This window comes from Henckelia pumila, chromosome 4 (genome assembly GCF_033568475.1).
Source record: "Henckelia pumila isolate YLH828 chromosome 4, ASM3356847v2, whole genome shotgun sequence".
In the NCBI taxonomy this organism is placed as follows: Eukaryota; Viridiplantae; Streptophyta; class Magnoliopsida; order Lamiales; family Gesneriaceae; genus Henckelia; species Henckelia pumila.
The window spans coordinates 2,001,505-2,019,852 of NC_133123.1; the positions used below are offsets into that span (position 1 = coordinate 2,001,505).

At 35.5% G+C, this 18,348-nt stretch overlaps 3 protein-coding genes across 3 annotated transcripts; 2 read left to right on the top strand and 1 right to left on the bottom strand.

The window, feature by feature from the left end:
- Window positions 1-3,286: 3,286 nt before the first annotated feature.
- LOC140867111 (uncharacterized) lies at window positions 3,287-4,344 on the top strand. Its single transcript, XM_073272188.1, has 2 exons — window positions 3,287-3,418; window positions 3,727-4,344. Exons 1-2 carry the CDS (start codon window positions 3,404-3,406, stop codon window positions 4,159-4,161), a joined length of 450 nt encoding a protein of 149 aa, XP_073128289.1. The 5' UTR covers window positions 3,287-3,403; the 3' UTR covers window positions 4,162-4,344.
- A 675-nt stretch (window positions 4,345-5,019) lies between these two features.
- On the bottom strand, window positions 5,020-9,570 carry LOC140859954 (E3 ubiquitin-protein ligase UPL5). Its single transcript, XM_073262618.1, has 3 exons — window positions 7,658-9,570; window positions 5,553-6,142; window positions 5,020-5,442 (listed from the first exon to the last, which is right to left on the bottom strand). Exons 1-3 carry the CDS (start codon window positions 9,351-9,353, stop codon window positions 5,179-5,181), a joined length of 2,550 nt encoding a protein of 849 aa, XP_073118719.1. The 5' UTR covers window positions 9,354-9,570; the 3' UTR covers window positions 5,020-5,178.
- A 6,335-nt stretch (window positions 9,571-15,905) lies between these two features.
- LOC140865405 (tonoplast dicarboxylate transporter) lies at window positions 15,906-18,336 on the top strand. The gene is made up of 6 exons (XM_073270044.1): window positions 15,906-16,491; window positions 16,573-17,062; window positions 17,146-17,189; window positions 17,283-17,378; window positions 17,475-17,985; window positions 18,083-18,336. Exons 1-6 carry the CDS (start codon window positions 16,048-16,050, stop codon window positions 18,121-18,123), a joined length of 1,626 nt encoding a protein of 541 aa, XP_073126145.1. The 5' UTR covers window positions 15,906-16,047; the 3' UTR covers window positions 18,124-18,336.
- Window positions 18,337-18,348: the final 12 nt, after the last annotated feature.

An 18,348-nucleotide genomic window follows, 5' to 3' on the forward strand; every position in this document is an offset into this window, starting at 1 on the left:
TGACTAGCTTATGAGATTAAAACTTGAGAATTGAGACCTTGTATATTCATGACTTTGAGAGACGGTGTAGCTTATTGAAAGGCGGTGTTCGCCTTACCTTGGCTTAATTTATATATATAGTTATGCATCTTAGGAGTTCTAATAGTCACTAGGGTTTAATAAATCCCAGTAGAAATATGCACACGCAAATAATGACTAAATCAAATAATTTTTATCGAAAAAAATGACGTGAAAGGTAATCGGTTTCTTCAAGTTAAATTTTGAATTTCAAATTTGAAGTTAAACGTGATTACATGAAAGGATGTGTGTTTATTCTGATCATTTTGCCTAAAGATAATATGAAATAGAGTGTAATTTTCTAGGGTATATTGGTAATTTGATTTTGGCGTAAGCAAATCGGACCAAATCGATTTCTATGTGGGACTAAAATTTTATAGTATAGTAAAAATACGTGTTATCGTAATTTATATATTTATTCAATCTAATTCTACTATTTGTATAATTGTATGTATTTACTCCTTCTTGTATTTATTAAAAAAATTCATTATTATATATTATAATTATTATGTATCTTGATAAATTAAATTCCTAAAAATAATTTATTTTTTTAAAATAAAGACATTATGTATTTTGAAAATGCATCTTGTTCATATCATAAGGATTTAAAAAATACAATAAAGAACATTTAAATGCTTAACATCCAACCTCTTGTTTAGAAATCTTGGCTAAACCTATACACCCTAATTAATAGAAATGTAAATGATGAATTTCCATGACTTGATTTCAAGTAGTTGTCACTTAAACGTTAACAACTTTAACTTCAAATAAAAATCGACATGTAATCTGCGTCAAATACTCCCGTTCTAATCCACAGAAAAGACATTAAAGACCTGAAAATTTTCACCCAATGCAACGCAATATCGATTCAACATCATGTTAAATATATATATATTAGAACACGTACGATACATCATGAAGAGTGGTGGATCCCGATCGAGAGCATTATTTCATATTCAAGTAGTGCATGTGTTACAGTAAGTAAATGGTACGATTCCATGTTTCACCGGTAATATATTTTTACTGAAATTAAAATTTGCTAACAACAGATAGATAATATTTTATTCCATCCTCCCACCAGATTCCATCATGCAATGCAATGCAAGCTGGAGAATCAGAACACTGTGGCATTTAAATGCATTAAACGAATCACCTAGATCACATCGAAATTCATTTATTTCATGCAGCAAGTGGAGGGAGGCCCGTCAGATCGAGGTCACACGTGTCATCATATTAGTGGCTTATGCCACGTTGGGCACAACAAATCCGTGGGTCCATCCCCACCGCCCATTCCTTCCCATTTCAATCAACTTTTTTATCTTCACACACAAATTGCTGCTATTCTATTGAACAAATCCCCGACATTCCCACTTAAAATTTTTTGTTTTAATTATTATTTTTATGACTGAAAACTTTGGTATATATTATTATATTGTTTTATTATAAATAGTACACACCATACCAACATTGAAAATAAAAAAAGGAATTACAGAACAAGGCTGAGGGGAGGAATCTTGTGTGCAGGCGATGACTTTGGTCTGACGTGGCGCTAGTGAGGCGCCACGCGTGTGGGCCCATGTCACGAGTGTACTCCTTTAAAGCATCTGTTGGGTCCCACACAGTTCATTAATGGTGGAAGAACTAAAAGACCCAATGGGGACACCACGTCAGACCCTAGCTCCTTTGATTTGATTTGATAGCCTACCTTTTCCCAAATTTTTTAACAATAAACAGTATACATGTTTTAAAAAAAATTACGTGTTGTATAATTGAACTAACTAAACTAGCATCTCTCACGAGATAATTCAGATGTAACAAATTTCTTCTTCAATTGGAGAAATTAGTCATCTCGTTCGTTTCGTTCAATCTGATCGTGATAAATTGCATGTGACATTTTTCTTGTTTCAATGAGATAAATCTCAAATCCATTTGGTCGATAAATATTAAACTGCATTGAGTATGAGACCCACACAAGATCCAATTGGCGATCATAGTATTTCTCACTATCATGAACACATAATATGAAAATGGTAGTGCATCATTTCAATTTGTATGTATCTAGCGATTTAGGTTGTAATGATATATTTAAGGTATGCTAATCTAAATACCGGTTCTATACTCGTTCACCGATGAGATGCGTTGATCTCTGAGTTCATGATAACATTGTGTATATAAAGCATACGTTCATTCATTTTGATTTGATCTGAAGTATAAATTAAACCAATACAGAAATTGCGATGCTTATTTCTAACATATGTATGCATATATATGTCCTATAAGATTAGTCGAACATGATAGCATGATGAAGATGATGGTTGCCCACATGCCATACCGCACAAAACACAGAATAAGCTATTCAAGAAAAATAAAGGGAAAATGTGATTTGGCCTCCACCCATGTGCATTTGCCTATTCAAAAGTATCCTTCCCTTTGTATTATAATAACATATCATAATCTATCCACAACAAATATGAGATGTCTAACATAAAAAAAATATTATTAACTACAAAATATAAGTACATTATCAATCGATATCTATGTCTCAAATTGTAATGACTCTACATACATAGACTCCTTCACCATAAGTTTGTGACTGGATTTAAACATATATTTGAAATCGAGAATTTGAAATATTTGATTTTAATGTCTTTGTAATTCAATTCAAGCTCTTGCATAATTTAAATATGATACATTCCAATTATTAAATATTATAGTTTCTTTTGAAATTCATATCTAAGGTCGTTTATCCAAATTTAACCATCTATCTACTGAAGTAAAAAATGTCGATTCAAATACAACTTAAATGAGTTGTGTGCAAGTGTAAACGATCATGAGATAAATGGTGTAATTAGTATATTAAATGCATGCCACAAAAAGTACTTTAATTTAAAACATGGAGGATGATTTGAAAAAGAATAAAAACAAAGTTGTAAGATTTGTTAATTCCTATAAATTCATGCAATTATATGTATAACCTCATGGACAACAATTAATTATAATGGCCACACTTGTTTACTTTTCTATTTTTTGAAAAAAAATAAAATAAAATAAGCAAACTTTTTTTTTTTTTTCATTTCATGTAAAGCAAAACCTTTTACAACTAGGCTTCACTAACGTACCCTCAAATCTCCCTACATATTTTTTCTATTACTTTTTACCTTCCCCGATTTCTCTATAATTAATTAATTTGATTTTAGTATTGGGATTTATAACCCCTATAAATACCCCTCAAACCCATTGTTTCATATCACCAAATCACAAACAAAGCTACTGCGTTCCATCTCTTCTCTGACCTTTACCATCTCCCACTCCTTCCATTTTTTTTCAAACACTTTCCGAAAGCACAATGGCTACAGCTGAGGTATGAAATTTCAAACTTTTTCGCCATTTGAATCGATCTACCTTTTTTCAAAGTTTGCATGCGTGCAAGGATTCAATAGTTAGCTAGTGATCAATGTGATCTTGAATCTTTGATCTTCTTGTCTCATAATTTGACAAGATACTGTAGTTGCAACATTCTCTGTTTATATATATGATCAAATCATATGCAAAGTAGCCTGGGGATATATCATATATAGCATCAATTCTTGATTAGAAAATGCTAATCATGGTTTTTGAGTTGCCTTTATATATGTAATTCACAGACAACTAGCATTGGTGTTTATGCAGGTGGAGTCTATCCCGGTCCCAGTGTCAGAGCCTGCTCCAACGGAGGAAGCACCAGCAATCCATGTAACAACACCAGTGGAGGAACCAGCTGCTCCTGAGAAAGACGTGGCAGATGAGCCAGCAGCAGCAGAAGAAGAAGAAGTTCCGACAGAAAAGTCTGCAGATGAGACAGCTGTTCCAGTGGTGGCAGAGCCCGCTAGTGAAGGAGCTGCTGCGGTGGTGCCCGAAGAAGTTCCAGCCGAAGTGCCAGCGGTGGTGGAGCCGGCTGCCGTCGAGGAGACTCAAGTAGCCGAAGTTGAAAAGCCTGCGGAGGAAACAGCTGATGAGCCGGCTGCTGTTGAGGAGACTCAAGATGAAGCCACCATCGAGCCAGCCGTTGAGGCTGAGCCAGAGGTCGAAGCAGTTGAGGTTCCAGCTGAGAAAACTGAAGAGTGATCGGGGCGTCACATGAAGTGGGAAGTGGTACTGTTGGATCCTTGCCTGCTGCAGGCAGAAGTTGGTTCAAGTTTGTTATCTGTTTCTTTGTATTTCTTCCATTTGTAATTTATTGCTGGTTTGATATAAGGAAATCAGTACTCGTTTATTGTGGTTTTAAATCGGAAAATCTATTATTTTCAAGCCTTTGTTGGGTCCTAACACTCGGACAAATAGTTGGCCAATTATAACAAAACGTTGGTGCTGGGTGCATGAGCTGTCCAGATTATTCATCTGGTGATAGAAATCATGAAATGTGCCATTTCAAATTGCCTGCTTATAATATATTTAAATTAAATTAAAAAATTTGTTAATATGGATATAATACATTAATATTGTGTCATGAATTGAGCATTCTTGTTACATTGCAAGTGATCATACATTGCATATACTGTTGGGATGTATTTTGTAGCTCGTGCGCACACCAACAATCTACGGCCAAAGTGATAAACAGCTAACAATAGAACCTAAAATTATGAAACATTGCAAAATCTTGTAAACCCCAAGTGGGCAAAATTGACATTTATTTGACAACTGAAAAGGTAATTGGATGTAGCTTTGATTGATCTTAGCTGATGAATCTCAAGTTTGATCCTAAAAAAAATAAGAACAGGTAATTGGATGTAATCCATAATAATAATAAAAGTATTTAGTTAGTTCCATAACACGGTATAAACAATAAATAGGGCAGCCATATCACTGGAGAGATGTGCAACAAAAAGATAGTGAAAAGAGATAATCCTAAAGAATACGAATCAAAGTGAAACGGAAACTTGTATCATTGTTGACCTGCATACTATCCAATATAAACAGTAGATAAAAGAGAAATTAACGATATTTTATCACAGACGAGATGCTAGAACGACATCTAGACTCCAGTTCCAAAATAGTTAAAAAGAGTTATCATCTATCATGTACAAACTAAATACAAATTTTATGTGCAGATGCAAGCACAGTATCAAAAATTGCAGCTTGATCTCACCAAGTTCCAAAGCTGCAACCTACGTGCTCTTGAGTAATAATATGAAGACGATCGCGCATCATGGTCATTGAAGGGTAAGCAGGGAAACATAACCGGTAAAAGCATGTGTGCGAGGAAGGCAGCCGATCAACCGACTCAGATGTCTTATAGATGTAAAGTCTTGAAGCCAAACCACTGAAACCTTCAATTGGTAGATACTTTATAGAGGTCCAGAAGAAGAGGAGAACCTTTTTCTGCTCTGCAGACATACGACCAACAATCTGAAGGAAAGAAATTTAGTTATATCACCAGAACAATAGAGATTGCTAGTACATGAGAAACTTTTAGGCCATACACATTCTTGACCCGTACCAGAATATGGGGTACCTACCTTCCAAAACCAGGAAATCTGAAAATCCGTTTCTTTGAAACCGTGATAATCTGTATTTGCTTTCCAATCATCTACAGAAATTGCACTTTCACTGCCATACAGCATCCTGTCAAGATCTTCCGGTTCCAAGCAGGAGAAAAAGGATCTCTGGAGCTGTCGACAACTCATCATATCAGCAAAACCTTGAGCAAAATGGGAGACCTGTTCAGAAATAGCTACAACAAAGCGATGTTGAATTAGAGAGTCGACATAACGTTCCCTGTTTTTACTATCCACAACCAAGCTTTTTCCACCAGGGCACAGTTCAACAATCTTCATTGATCCCAGTTCCTCTATTTCATGAACAAAGGTTAGACCCAAAGCATCCTGATCGACAGCCTCAGCATCCATCTCCAAAATTTTCTTGCAGCTACTATATAAATAGGGATCTGCATCTCGAATATCTTCCAATGAAATACAACATCCAGCCAATAGCAAAAATAATACACGATCAAATACTATGCCAACTTGTACTTTGTGCATCAAGGCTAAGGCAATTACCCTGCCAGAGAAGCGAAAATATTTGAGGTGCAAAGGATCCATCTTAGATGCTGCAATCAAAAGAACAAGGCATAGAGTAGACATTAGTAGTAGTTTTATCATGAATTTATCCACATTCTAAACAAAAGATTCACACAATCTAAAATGATTTTCCAACCTGTTCAGGAATAAATTACAGAGTATGATACAAATGAAGAGACAATTTGAAGTCCAGATCATGAAATGATAATGTAGAAACAGGAAGCAAATTGGGGGCTACTGCAGATAAAAGAGCAAAATTGGGAGTTCTAGTGCAAGATTACATATATAGTGTGCTGCTACCACCCTTGGGCATTCCATACAAGATCATTCAACGTCAAATTGTTGCACACAAACTTGATAAGCTGAACTAAAAATCTGCTAGACATTGTAAAATGCTGCAACATAAAATACAATTTTCAGAATCTAATGTACTTGAAGCTGTAAATTGTGATGAACAGAACATGTGATGATTGATGATAATTTAAAGCATCTAATAACATATGGTATGCACTAACCATGCCACACAGGGAGTTCGAATATATCAGATGTTATGATGCCAAGCATTCATAAATGAATTTATAACTCATTTTACATAAAACCAAGATTTTTTTTCAGAATATGAACTTTGAAAACATGTCACCCATGAGAATACTTTGTAAAAAGAAAAGGCAAAGCATGAATGCCAAGAAAAACTGATGAGTTAAATAACTGATCAACCTTATCTGCGCAAGCCAAAATTGTCACCAAGTGCAAGATATCAACATCAACATAAAAGGAGTATTCAAAAACCAAAGATTATACAAATGAAAAAGTGGACATTTGCTTAAATTGGTTTAACTAGAAGCCTGTTCAAATTAAATAACAAGAAAAATGTTCCACAATTTGGTAATTCAACCACAATAGAGTCCAAAGAGCATCATTGAACTGAAGACGGGGAAAAAAACTGATCGTGATTGCAATTTATATCCATATGACTTCTTCCACTGGCTCAAGTGATTACCTCCACAATGCCTGTATAGTGAACTGGGTTGCACAGTGTAACAGCACCATCTTGACCCTCAGTGCCCCCCCAAAGCCCTGAAGCTCAAGATTGACTTTTCTTGTATAGTTACTTCAGAGGCTTTCCTAATGTTATGCTCTGCCGTTCGCAGGTAGAGAGCTACTCGCTACATTTTCATTTTCTTTTTCATGTTCATCAAGCAACCAAGGTGTTCTCACATGATTTTCCTTTACCCCGGATGGTCTGATTATACATGAAACTAATCCAACAGCCCACGACCTTAAAAGTTCAGAAAATGGCTACTTACTCTGTGCCTCAGTTCGTTATTCTAGTACATTAAATGATTTGTGAAAGATGATCAGCGTGAATAAAGAGTGAGAGGTAAACAATGTGATGTTAAATAGCTCTAATGTGCTGCCATTCACTAGCTATCTATACCTAAATTTCAAATATTGAGTATTGATAGATGCATCAAAGTTGGGAAGAAACAAAGAGCATTATAAATCGCCGAGAAACCCCATGCATAGAGTGAGCAAAGACATGCCTGGATTTGGAAAGAACCTTCGACGATCGCTGGGGCAAGCCAAAAAGAGAGCATTTTGAGGGTTGAATATCGCTTGGCATACCAAGAAAAACCACTCTCGCAGTACACCAGGACCTGTTGCCTCCTCATTCTTAAACTCCATGAATAAGCCAGCACGTAAAGATTCTGCATCGGCATTTGCAATGTACGCGAATGATTCTGACAGCAAATGCATTCGGTCAATGAGCATCTCATGCATCTCCTCGTATTCATCCTTCACATCAGGAAGCATCATCATTGCTAAATGCCGCCTTGCCTCGAAATTGGTCACCTCCTTACACTCAAGAATCCACTTATGATCGTCACTTCTCTTGGCAAACTTAACAATGAGATATTGCAAGGCACTCTTCCTATGCTTCATGATCTCCCAAAACTCCTCTAAGCAGCCAAAGAAAACTTTAGAAATACAATTAAGCTCCTTCAGAATAGCTAGGTATTGGCACCATCCAAAGAAAAGAGTCTCAATGTCCTGTTTCATCACCAAGTTCACATGCTCCTCAACTTTACTCAAGCACTTATCCATTTCCCTCAGCAAGTCAACAAAAATCCCATGCAAAAGAGCAATCTCCTTAGCATAACAAACTGGGAAATTGTGGAGTTCCACGCACAAGGGAACTTTAATCGGGCCACAGTAGCCATCATGCCTAATGATCTCATTGCTCACAGGAGCCACAATTGCTGCGAAATCCCTCACGTCACTCAAAGACGGCCCCACAAATGAGTTTGATTCCATACCCAAAGCCAAATCACGCAACAGCTTGGCGGCTAACTCACTAACGAAAGGGAATAGGTCACGGAGACCAATCAATCCCTTGTTTTCTCCTATTTCGATGCATTCCGCGATGGCTGCCAAACTACCTCGACATAATACATACAATGGATCATCAGTTCCAGCGGCCAAACTCAACAACCTACAGAAGTCCAAAATTATGGGCACGCATTGATGATATGTATGCTTAGGCAAAACATTCTTACTGGAACTAATAAACTGTCTGATGGCATCTTCCGCAGCATCTTTATTAGGTTTATGCCTAGACATATAGAGCATCACCAACGCAGCTGGAGCAGAGGACGCAGTAAAAATCTGCAGGTGCCCCGAGGCTTGCTCGGAGTCCGGTTGCGGCGTCATAGTCAAAAATTCCAGGAGCATCGATTTCACAGTTTTTGGGCGAGGTATCGAAAGAACAGGTGCGGCAGGATTGTTCTTGTAAAGAAAGAAAATCAAAGAAACGACATCGTTGATCAGCTGCCAGGCCTGGGGGTGCTCGGTGCTCCGCATCCGTCCAACCAAATTCAAACTCGCATCTTTTTGTACCTCGCATTCGGCTAAAGTCTGTTCCCACTGCAACTGCTTGCCACGGTAAATCAGTCGCTGTTCGATGATGGGCAAACCGGTGATCGACTGGATTTTCTCATGAATCGTCTTGATGGTGTCGGTGCACTGCGCCTGGAGCACTAGGGTTCGGTCGGAAAGCATACGGACAAAGAACTGGAGGCGGGTGGAGCCGTCGGGGTATGATCGGGTGCGGGAGGAGTGGGCGGAATCGGAGGACGAGGGGAGGACGGCCTGGTCCTTTCTCATCCTTGTAGGGTTTACGAAGAAAACGACGTTGTCTGCATAATCGTCAAGCTTGCGCTTAGATAGAGACGACGACATTTGAGGGCAACAAGTATGGGGGTTTTCACGGCGGGCCCGCGGCCATGGAATCCGAACCCCCGGCCGCCACAGTAGGAAGAATCCACCTCTTTTGCAGGCTGCGTGCGGTGGAATTTGCCGAGAGAACAAAAGTGTGCGCTTTCAGTGTGTGAAAACGGGAGAGTGACGAAGGCGGGGGGGTTTGCCTGCGTGTGGCAGTGTGTATGTATCGTATTGAAAGAAACGCTATGTATGTTAATGTGGGCGAGGCGAAATTACTGAATTAGATAAATTCATTCCCGCGGATACTTTTTCCACCTTTTTCGCTTCCCCTTTTTCCATTAACCAACAATATCATCTTCTTATAAAAATAAAAGACATTTTAAACTTTTCTTTCTCTCTTTTAACCTTTTCAAATAAAATACATAATAATAATTACATATTTATTTTAGTTAGAGTAAAAACTCAAAACATTAGGTTAAGAAAATTTTATAGTAACATTCAGTATGTAGGTATGTATTGCGTTTCAAAAATCTTTTTTATTTGTTAAAATCCGCGATTGTTATTGTATTTTTGGAACCGTCGGTTTTTTTAGAATACGATATCTCCAAATACCATAAATAGAAATCGACCAAAATTATGTGCAACCCTTGTTTTCATTGGGTAGATTTCATTTATTGTTTTTGCAAGCTAAAAATTATATGTTTTTCCTCATGTTTATAGAGAAGTCATATTTTTATTGATTTAATAATGTATCCATAAATCATTTTATAAGAAATATTGTATTTTCATTACTATAGTTCACACGTTTATAATAAAACTATATTTTGCAAAAATCTTTTTATCATTGGGCCTTGCAGAAAATTATGTGCGACTCGATATCGATTATGTGGCTCTTAAAAACTAGGAAAACGAACGAGCCCAATATACTCGATCGAGAAATTGGTTTAAATTAGGAAAAGAACGAATATATTCTTTTCATGTAAAGGTATATATATAGAGGTCAATTATACACACACACATACACACACAAATATATATATATATATATATATAATTTTGTTCCCCTGCACACCAGTGTGCAGGAATTTTATGTACACTCTGTGATGTTCGCGAGAACATCTGAAATATTTCCGCGAACATCTGATTTTTTTTCAGATGTTCGCGCGAACATCACGCGGTGCACACAAAATTCCTGCACACTGGTGTGCAGTGGATCATGACTATATATATATATATTATATGATTGAATTTTAAAATACCTTTTTTTTCAAAATACAAAATATTTTATTTTAATTTAATAAAAAATTTCATAAAGCCTGATTTTGTAAATTTGCATCTTTATCTTTATCTATCATATTCTAACAAATCTTTCTATATCTTTATCTATATTTTGAATTTTAAATAATCATATGTCCATAACATAACAAATTAATATAATAAATGTTTTTTAAGTTCAAAATTTTAACATAATCTCCCAAATTTTTAAAAAATTATTAAATACAAATAATATTTAGGTTGTGTTTAAGAAGTTCTCAGTTTTTTTTTAATAAAATTTCCTAGAATCTCTCTCAAACACTACCTCAATATATATGCATATGCATGCATCACGTGCGCGAAAAAACACACACACAGATACATACATATATATACATATATATATCATACATATATACATATATATACTAGCGTATTTGCACGCACCCGTTGTGTGTGATAAAAAAGTTGATTTTTTTAATTAAAATTAATTTTTTTAAAAATCTAATAAATTTATGGGAACAGAAAACGAAAGATTTTTTGGGTTAAAATATTAATCATAAAGAGTAGTTAAAAGATAATAGATTATATTAGTTGTTTCTCACTCTTGTTTTTTAAATAATTTGAAATTTAAATATTAGAGTTTCATACTAAGAGACCATGTTAGTTTTCTAGGCTTATATGAGAATAATGTTTCGAGTTATACATATATGAAAAATAGTTTTAGAATATAAACATATATTAAAAAATAAAATTGGTATAACATTTTATTTTAGAAAAATTTACGTGATTTGGAATTTTTTAAAAAAATAATATATAATATTTAATGGGTGGAGGATATGATATAGATTTATTAAAATATTTAATGATATTTTAAAGATCAGATAGAATGTTAAAATATGATCTTTTTAAAAAAAGTACATCTCCCCTTACTTAGTGTTTGGATAAACTTATTTTAAGCAACTTAAAGATGTTGATGTGTTTGGTATTATAAAATATTTTATTAACAAAATTACCAAAAGGGTATAATACTATTAATGTAATATGAATAGTTATATATATAAACAAACGAAGTAGTTTTGCACTTTTATAAATAAAAATTAAACTTATATATTTTTATATCTATTTTATATTTACATTTAGAAAAACTGAAAAACTAAATTAAAATATTTAAAGGATAAGAGTGAAATTAATAAAAATAATGAGGGATATTTTGGTGTAGAAAATTATTAAAAAATGTCTTTTTGAAAAAAATACTCCCCCTTACTTTTTTAAAAACAATTTATAAGCTGTCAAACAGCTTATTTTGACAGCTTATAAGTTGTTTTTAAAAAATTTTGTCAAACAAAATTTGAGAGTTTAAAAGATCTAAAACAACTTATAAACTGTTTCAAAGAGCTTTTAAGCTCTGTCAAATACCTTCTTAATAAATATGTATAGATATATGAGTTATGTCGTAAAAGTCCGGTTGGCCGATGTGAAAATCCGATGAATTCGTAACTCGTAAGTCAGTCTTGTGAAATTTGGGTAACGAATTAGTTTACATTAACTCCAAAAATAAATAACACATTAAACACACATTGTTAATTGTTTACATTAAAAACAATGACACCGAGTAAAGGTATTTTATTGACAAACGAGATATTTTGATTTGCGTTAGAACTTAGATATGTGTATAAGAGTTATATATTAAATTAACCAAAGGTTTTATTAGAATCAAGAGTTCTTCTTCTTTTTTTTAGCAAAGAATCAAGAGTTCTAACTCTACCACTATATACTGTTATTATTACATATAAATGTTGTCGTAGGGACATTAGACGCAATAATCATCGTTCGTAACACAAATCATATATATCGTGATGAGTTTTCTTCCACGGATTCCCCACAACATTGGAGAAGGCTTTTGGAATGGAGATTCCGAATTTGAGACAAAGAGCATTGCGTTTGTATAGATTAACGTTATCTGTCCTAAATTACCCGACACCAAAAACTTATAAAAGTGTCTCTAAACTGGACATAATCCTGATCGCCCTTGAACTCTTGTTGGTGGCCTTCATTGTTCACAAAGTCTATATGGTTCCATGAAAAAATTTCGAGCCTTTAAAATTCGGCCACGAATTCACGTACGGTGATCTTAAGAGAGGATGATCCTATAGTCTTAGATATATATCGGGAAGTTCGCGGTCGACGAATACAACAAACATAAGCATAACGAGTTGAAGCTAATTCAGAAGGTTGTTCGAGATTTGGTTTCGAGATCCAGGTTCGTGGTTGTGCTTCAGGTGGCGAATGGCTTTGTGTCCGAGCAGTTTGCGGCCGTTGTCCGGGAGGAAGGGAATCCAAGTGGACTTCTTGCGTTTCTTAGATATACTGGTTAATTTTGGTTTGGAGTAAAACAAAATTTTTTTTTTAAAATTTGAGCAACATTATTAATATGAGATTTTAACAGAAACAAAAAATAAAAATAAATTGTAAAGTTTTAAAAAAAATAAAATAGTGTTCTCCTAAACAAATATTCACAAAAAAAAAACGTAATAAATATATATATATTTAAAGAAAATTTAGCTTAAACATATCAATTTATGAAGTGAATGACATTTTTTTAAACAAAAAACATCAAAGGGTAAAAACAATGAGTGTTATTGTGATAAATAACAAAATATGTAATAGCTTAAAAATATGAAGCTATATAAAATGACTAATTTGCCTAATAATTTTTGTTTTATTAAAAATTAAGTTAAGATATAATGGTAATTTCAAATCAAGTTTCACCAATTATTGAAAGTTAGTTAATCAAATTGTCTCTACAATGATATAGTAAGATAATAATATGTCTCTTATGATACCGGCCATCTCACGCAGAGACAAATTGATCTAAGTCATATTTATAATGAAAAAAAATATGTTTAGTCTAAAAAATAATATTTTTCATGGGTCATATCAAATAAGATAATTGTATCATAAAATTGATCGGTGAAGCAGTTTATTTGAGTTTTTGTGTATAAGAAATATATGGGTAATCTTGGCAATTAATTTACTAAAAAATCAAGGTGGGGTGTTTACATTAAAGAATTGTGATCCGTTTTATTTATTATAAAAGTTTCTTTAGTCAAAAAAATGGTAAAAACTTGTCGAAAAATGGAAGGGATTTTCGTGATCATACAAAATATCTCCAAAATTCAAGAAACTACAATCGGAAAATAAATAAGACTTGGCAAAGTACCATAAAGCTAGCGAGATCAAATTAATTCATGACTTCACCTCACACAAAAACTCAAATGGCCTCTAAACTCAACATAATTCTCATCACCTTTGAATTCTTGCTGGTGGCATTAATAGTTTTCGACATCTTTGGTGGCTTCAACAACTTGGAGACGTTAGAAGATGCCACTGATGACGTCGGTGGAGTTACCGCGAACTTAACGGTGGATGATCCTAAGGTTGTGGATATGGGGAATTTTGCGATCGACCAATACAACAAATTTACGGATAGCAAGTTGAGGTTTCAGAACGTTGTTAAAGTCTTATTCGCGCAATCAAGTTACATGGTTTTGATTCAGGTCACGGATGGCTTTGCGCCCAAGCAGTATGCGGCCGTTGTCCAGGTGCGAGGGGATGAAAGAAGACTCGTTGCATTCGAGGAATATTCTGGTCATGGTTTGTAATACTTACAAACAATATTTGACGGAATATATATTCACCGTCAGATGAAATTTTAATGTATTTTTCTAAGACTAGCATTTCATTAACCCCCTCTGTTCTGATCGGAGGCATGTTGTGACATTGTGCATGGGTTATAATCTAAATCGTTGGTAAGGGTTTTGTTTAATTTGTTGCTATTCACATCAATATTTTTGTTTGATATTTAATTTTATATGAGACAATCCGTTATTATATAATGAAATATATTTTCATGGATATATCTGATTTACTTCTAAATATGTTGAAATCTAATTATTTCAGAAGAATATCGCACGGCTAATGATATATATTTCCGTAATATTTGATTCGAAAATATAATATGAACGTACGTGATACTAGAGTTTTTATTGTTTGCAAATCACAGTAATTAACTGCATTTAATTGGGTTCAACATTCCAATGTATTTGAATCCAAAGAAAGCCAATATAAATTGAAGAAAAGCCTAACACAAAATTGAATCAGTGTCCAGTGATGCTTTGAAAACGAGTGCATCACTGAAATATAAATTTACGCCAAAAAACAAACTTGACAGGTGCGAATTTATTTTAAGTTGGTAACATCTATCTATATATAAAAGAGACATTTTTTAAAAAATATTAGGTTTAAAAAACCTAAAAATCTATATTTATTTATTTATTTTGAAAAAATAAATTTGTGAAGATCCGTGAGAAAAACATAAACTATCCCCGTGACAGCTTATTTTTTGAGTTAACTTGGGGAGAAGTCGCCCCCAAATTATCGCAAAAAAATAATTTAAATAAATTTCTGAAGCCGGAGAATGCCAGCCTCGACTCACAAATCATTATAGCTTGTAAATGCCCCAAACTAAGAATTAAATATTTACACAATCACGTCCAATTAAATAATTATCTCAATCTTCAATATATCCAAGAAAGAGAGAGAGGGAAAAAAAAAATCCTCCAGTGGTGGAGTGCTTGCCCAAAACTTATATTTGGTCAAAACAGATTACGATATATTAATTATATTATTACTATTACTATTCTAAAGAAAAGAAATCTAAATTAATACATTGAATAAGGTTAAGAATGGTGATTTATTGTAAATGAAGTTGAGTAGCAGTTGCAAACATGACATGTGTACTTCCCCGTGGTTTGTTGCGTGTGGGCAACTACTCTCGTTTTCTTGCCAAATCATCCAAAGCCATCTTTAATCTGGTCTGGTCTGGGGGAGGGTTGATATATGATATGTTACATTTTCATTTGTAATAATATAGAAAATGAGCTATGCTGATGTCATTATATAACATATGGAATTAATTTCTTTTTAATAAATATTTGCAGTTCAATTTTCTCCTCGGAACAATCATGAATACAGAGGTTCACGAACACGTAATCGAATAAAAATCGAACGGAATATCCTTTTTCATGTCGAATTCCACGTTCTAGTTACGTGCATGTCCAATCACCGATGATTTTCGTACTAATAATTGAGTGAAACGTTATTCCATTCGTGTCCCTACGCTCATTGCATTACTGTTGTTCAATTTAATTTCATTCAATGGATTCATTATAAAGTCGATTGCTTTCTTATTGTGAATAAACAATTGAAATTTATATTATATATAATTATAATTTTGAGATAAGCGTCCAGCTCAGATTTTGTTTCCGAGTTCCTCTTGCAATATATAATTGAGTCTTTCGTTTGTATTAATCTTTACAGATATTATCATTAAATTTGGTAAGAACCTTATAATTTCATTAAATTCCTGGGCAAAATATATTCTCTTGCACCATAAATGAAAAAGGGCGGCGGCGGCACGGAATATTCAGATGATCGAAGAATTCCACTTCTTCCGCTTCAGGATCCGGTTCGCAGGACACGGAGCTTCAGCGCAGTGAAATCCATTCTCACGCTCAGCAATTTCTTCATTCTGCTTGGCCCTTTGCTCTGCGGCGTCGTTTGCCTCGGCGTCAGGTTAAATGGCGGCGCCGGAGACGGGAACAGCAGCTGGAATATGCTGGCCGTGCTTGTTTGGATCTTCGCATGGTGGCTGACTGAGGCGGTGCCAATGCCGATAACCTCCATGTCCCCGCTCTTCCTCTTCCCCCTGTTCGGAATCTCCTCCTCGGACGACGTGGCGCGCTCTTACATGGATGACGTCATCGCTCTGGTTCTCGGGAGCTTCATACTCGCGCTGGCTGTTGAGCATTACAACATTCACCGAAGATTGGCTCTCAACGTAAAAGCTCCGAATTTTATTCTGTAAAGTTTTCTCTGGAATCAGTGTTTTTTTGTTTTTAAATAAATGTAAATGATGCAGATAACTCTGCTATTCTGCGGTGATCCATTGAACCCATCTCTCCTCCTCCTCGGAATATGCGCCACGACAGCCTTCGTCAGCATGTGGATGCACAACGTGGCGGCGGCGGTCATGATGATGCCTGTGGCAACCGGGATTTTACAAAGGTTGCCGCCGCGGGATTCCATGCCAACCCTTGAACAGATTCATGTGTCCAAATTCTGCAAGGCGGTGGTTTTGGGAGTGATATACTCGGCGGCTGTCGGAGGGATGAGCACCCTCACCGGAACAGGCGTGAACCTGATATTGGTCGGAATGTGGAAAAGCTATTTCCCTGAAGCCAAGCCTATCAGCTTCAGCACCTGGTTCTTCTTTGGTTTCCCCCTCGCCTTGGTAATTTTCATTGCTTTGTGGACTATACTCTGCTTGTTGTATTGCAAAAGAGGCTCGGGCGAAGCACTGTCTGCTTATTTGGACAGAGCCCATTTGAAGAGAGAGCTTGATTTGCTAGGTAATTTGAATTCTATACAATCCCATCATTTCTCTGTTCAACTCCTCCAATATGCATAATTTCTCATCATGCTCTGTTTCCAGGTCCAATGGCTTTTGCTGAAAAGATGATTCTAGCTGTTTTTTCGGTGTGTTATAACTTGTTGAATCATGTTTATTAATGCAAGAACTTATTTGAGTCGGATCGAATCAATTTATGTCGATAATTTTGGTGTTTACAGATGTTAATAGTGTTGTGGATGACAAGGAACATAACCGATGATACTCCTGGATGGGGATCTATTTTCGATGGCCGTGTTGGTGATGGAACTGCTAGTGTGAGTAATATTGAATGTTCATATGTTGAGAAAATTTCATTTGCTGGAAATGGCTAGAAACTACGATTCAAGTAAACACTCTGTTTCAATTAATAGGTCTTGATGGCAACCTTATTATTCATAATTCCAAACAAGAAGCAGCCAGGGGAGAAGCTAATGGACTGGAACAAATGCAAGGAAATTCCCTGGAACATCATATTACTACTAGGAGCCGGGTTCGCCATTGCTGACGGGGTGCGTACCAGCGGTCTGGCGGACGTTTTATCGGCCATGCTGGGGTTCTTGGAGGAGGTGCCATACTGGGCGATCGCCCCTGCGGTGTCACTGGTCAGCGGCACCATCACGGAGTTTACTTCGAACAATGCCACCGCAACTCTTGTTATCCCACTTCTGATTCAAATAGCCAAAACCATGCGTTTGCATCCGTTGCTACTCATGGTTCCGGGCGCTATCGGTGCACAATTTGCGTTCTTGCTCCCGACGGGAACACCTTCTAACATCGTGGGGTTCACGACCGGACATATTGAAATCAAGGACATGCTAACCACTGGGATTCCGCTGAAAATTTCTGGGATTCTTGCGTTGTCTGTTTTAATGCCTACACTTGGTACTTTTGGTCTATCCTGTTTTACTTGATGTATTGTTGAAGGGTTTCTTGGACTTTGAATTGGGTTAATTTATATCCAAGTTCTTTGTTCTTGCAGGTGCTCTTGTTTTCGGGACAGATCAACACGTACCAAATTAATTTTCAAAGAGCTAAATGATGAGCCTCGTCTTCAAATACATTCATGGATTTAGGGAGCTTTCCCTTCATTTTGCATTGGACCTGGACTTGAAAATTGGAAAAAACTTGTACCAGGACTCTAATATATTTTTAAACACTTCTTGTTTATAGATATATATTGGATGTTTATAGAATATAAAATTAATTGGTAAATATAATGTATCCCATGGTAAATATTAATTGGTC

Excerpts from the sequence above, each read along its gene's own strand:
- LOC140865405 (XM_073270044.1), top strand. The coding sequence starts at position 16,048 with ATGAAAAAGGGCGGCGGCGGCACGGAATATTCAGATGATCGAAGAATT. Across the intron at positions 17,063-17,145 it reads GAGAGAGCTTGATTTGCTAG|GTCCAATGGCTTTTGCTGAA; the intron begins GTAATTTGAATT and ends CTCTGTTTCCAG. Across the intron at positions 17,986-18,082 it reads TGTTTTAATGCCTACACTTG|GTGCTCTTGTTTTCGGGACA; the intron begins GTACTTTTGGTC and ends TTGTTCTTGCAG.
- LOC140859954 (XM_073262618.1), bottom strand. The coding sequence starts at position 9,353 with ATGTCGTCGTCTCTATCTAAGCGCAAGCTTGACGATTATGCAGACAAC. Across the intron at positions 6,143-7,657 it reads AAGGTTCTTTCCAAATCCAG|CATCTAAGATGGATCCTTTG; the intron begins GCATGTCTTTGC and ends TTTTGATTGCAG. Across the intron at positions 5,443-5,552 it reads AGATTTCCTGGTTTTGGAAG|ATTGTTGGTCGTATGTCTGC; the intron begins GTAGGTACCCCA and ends TCTTTCCTTCAG.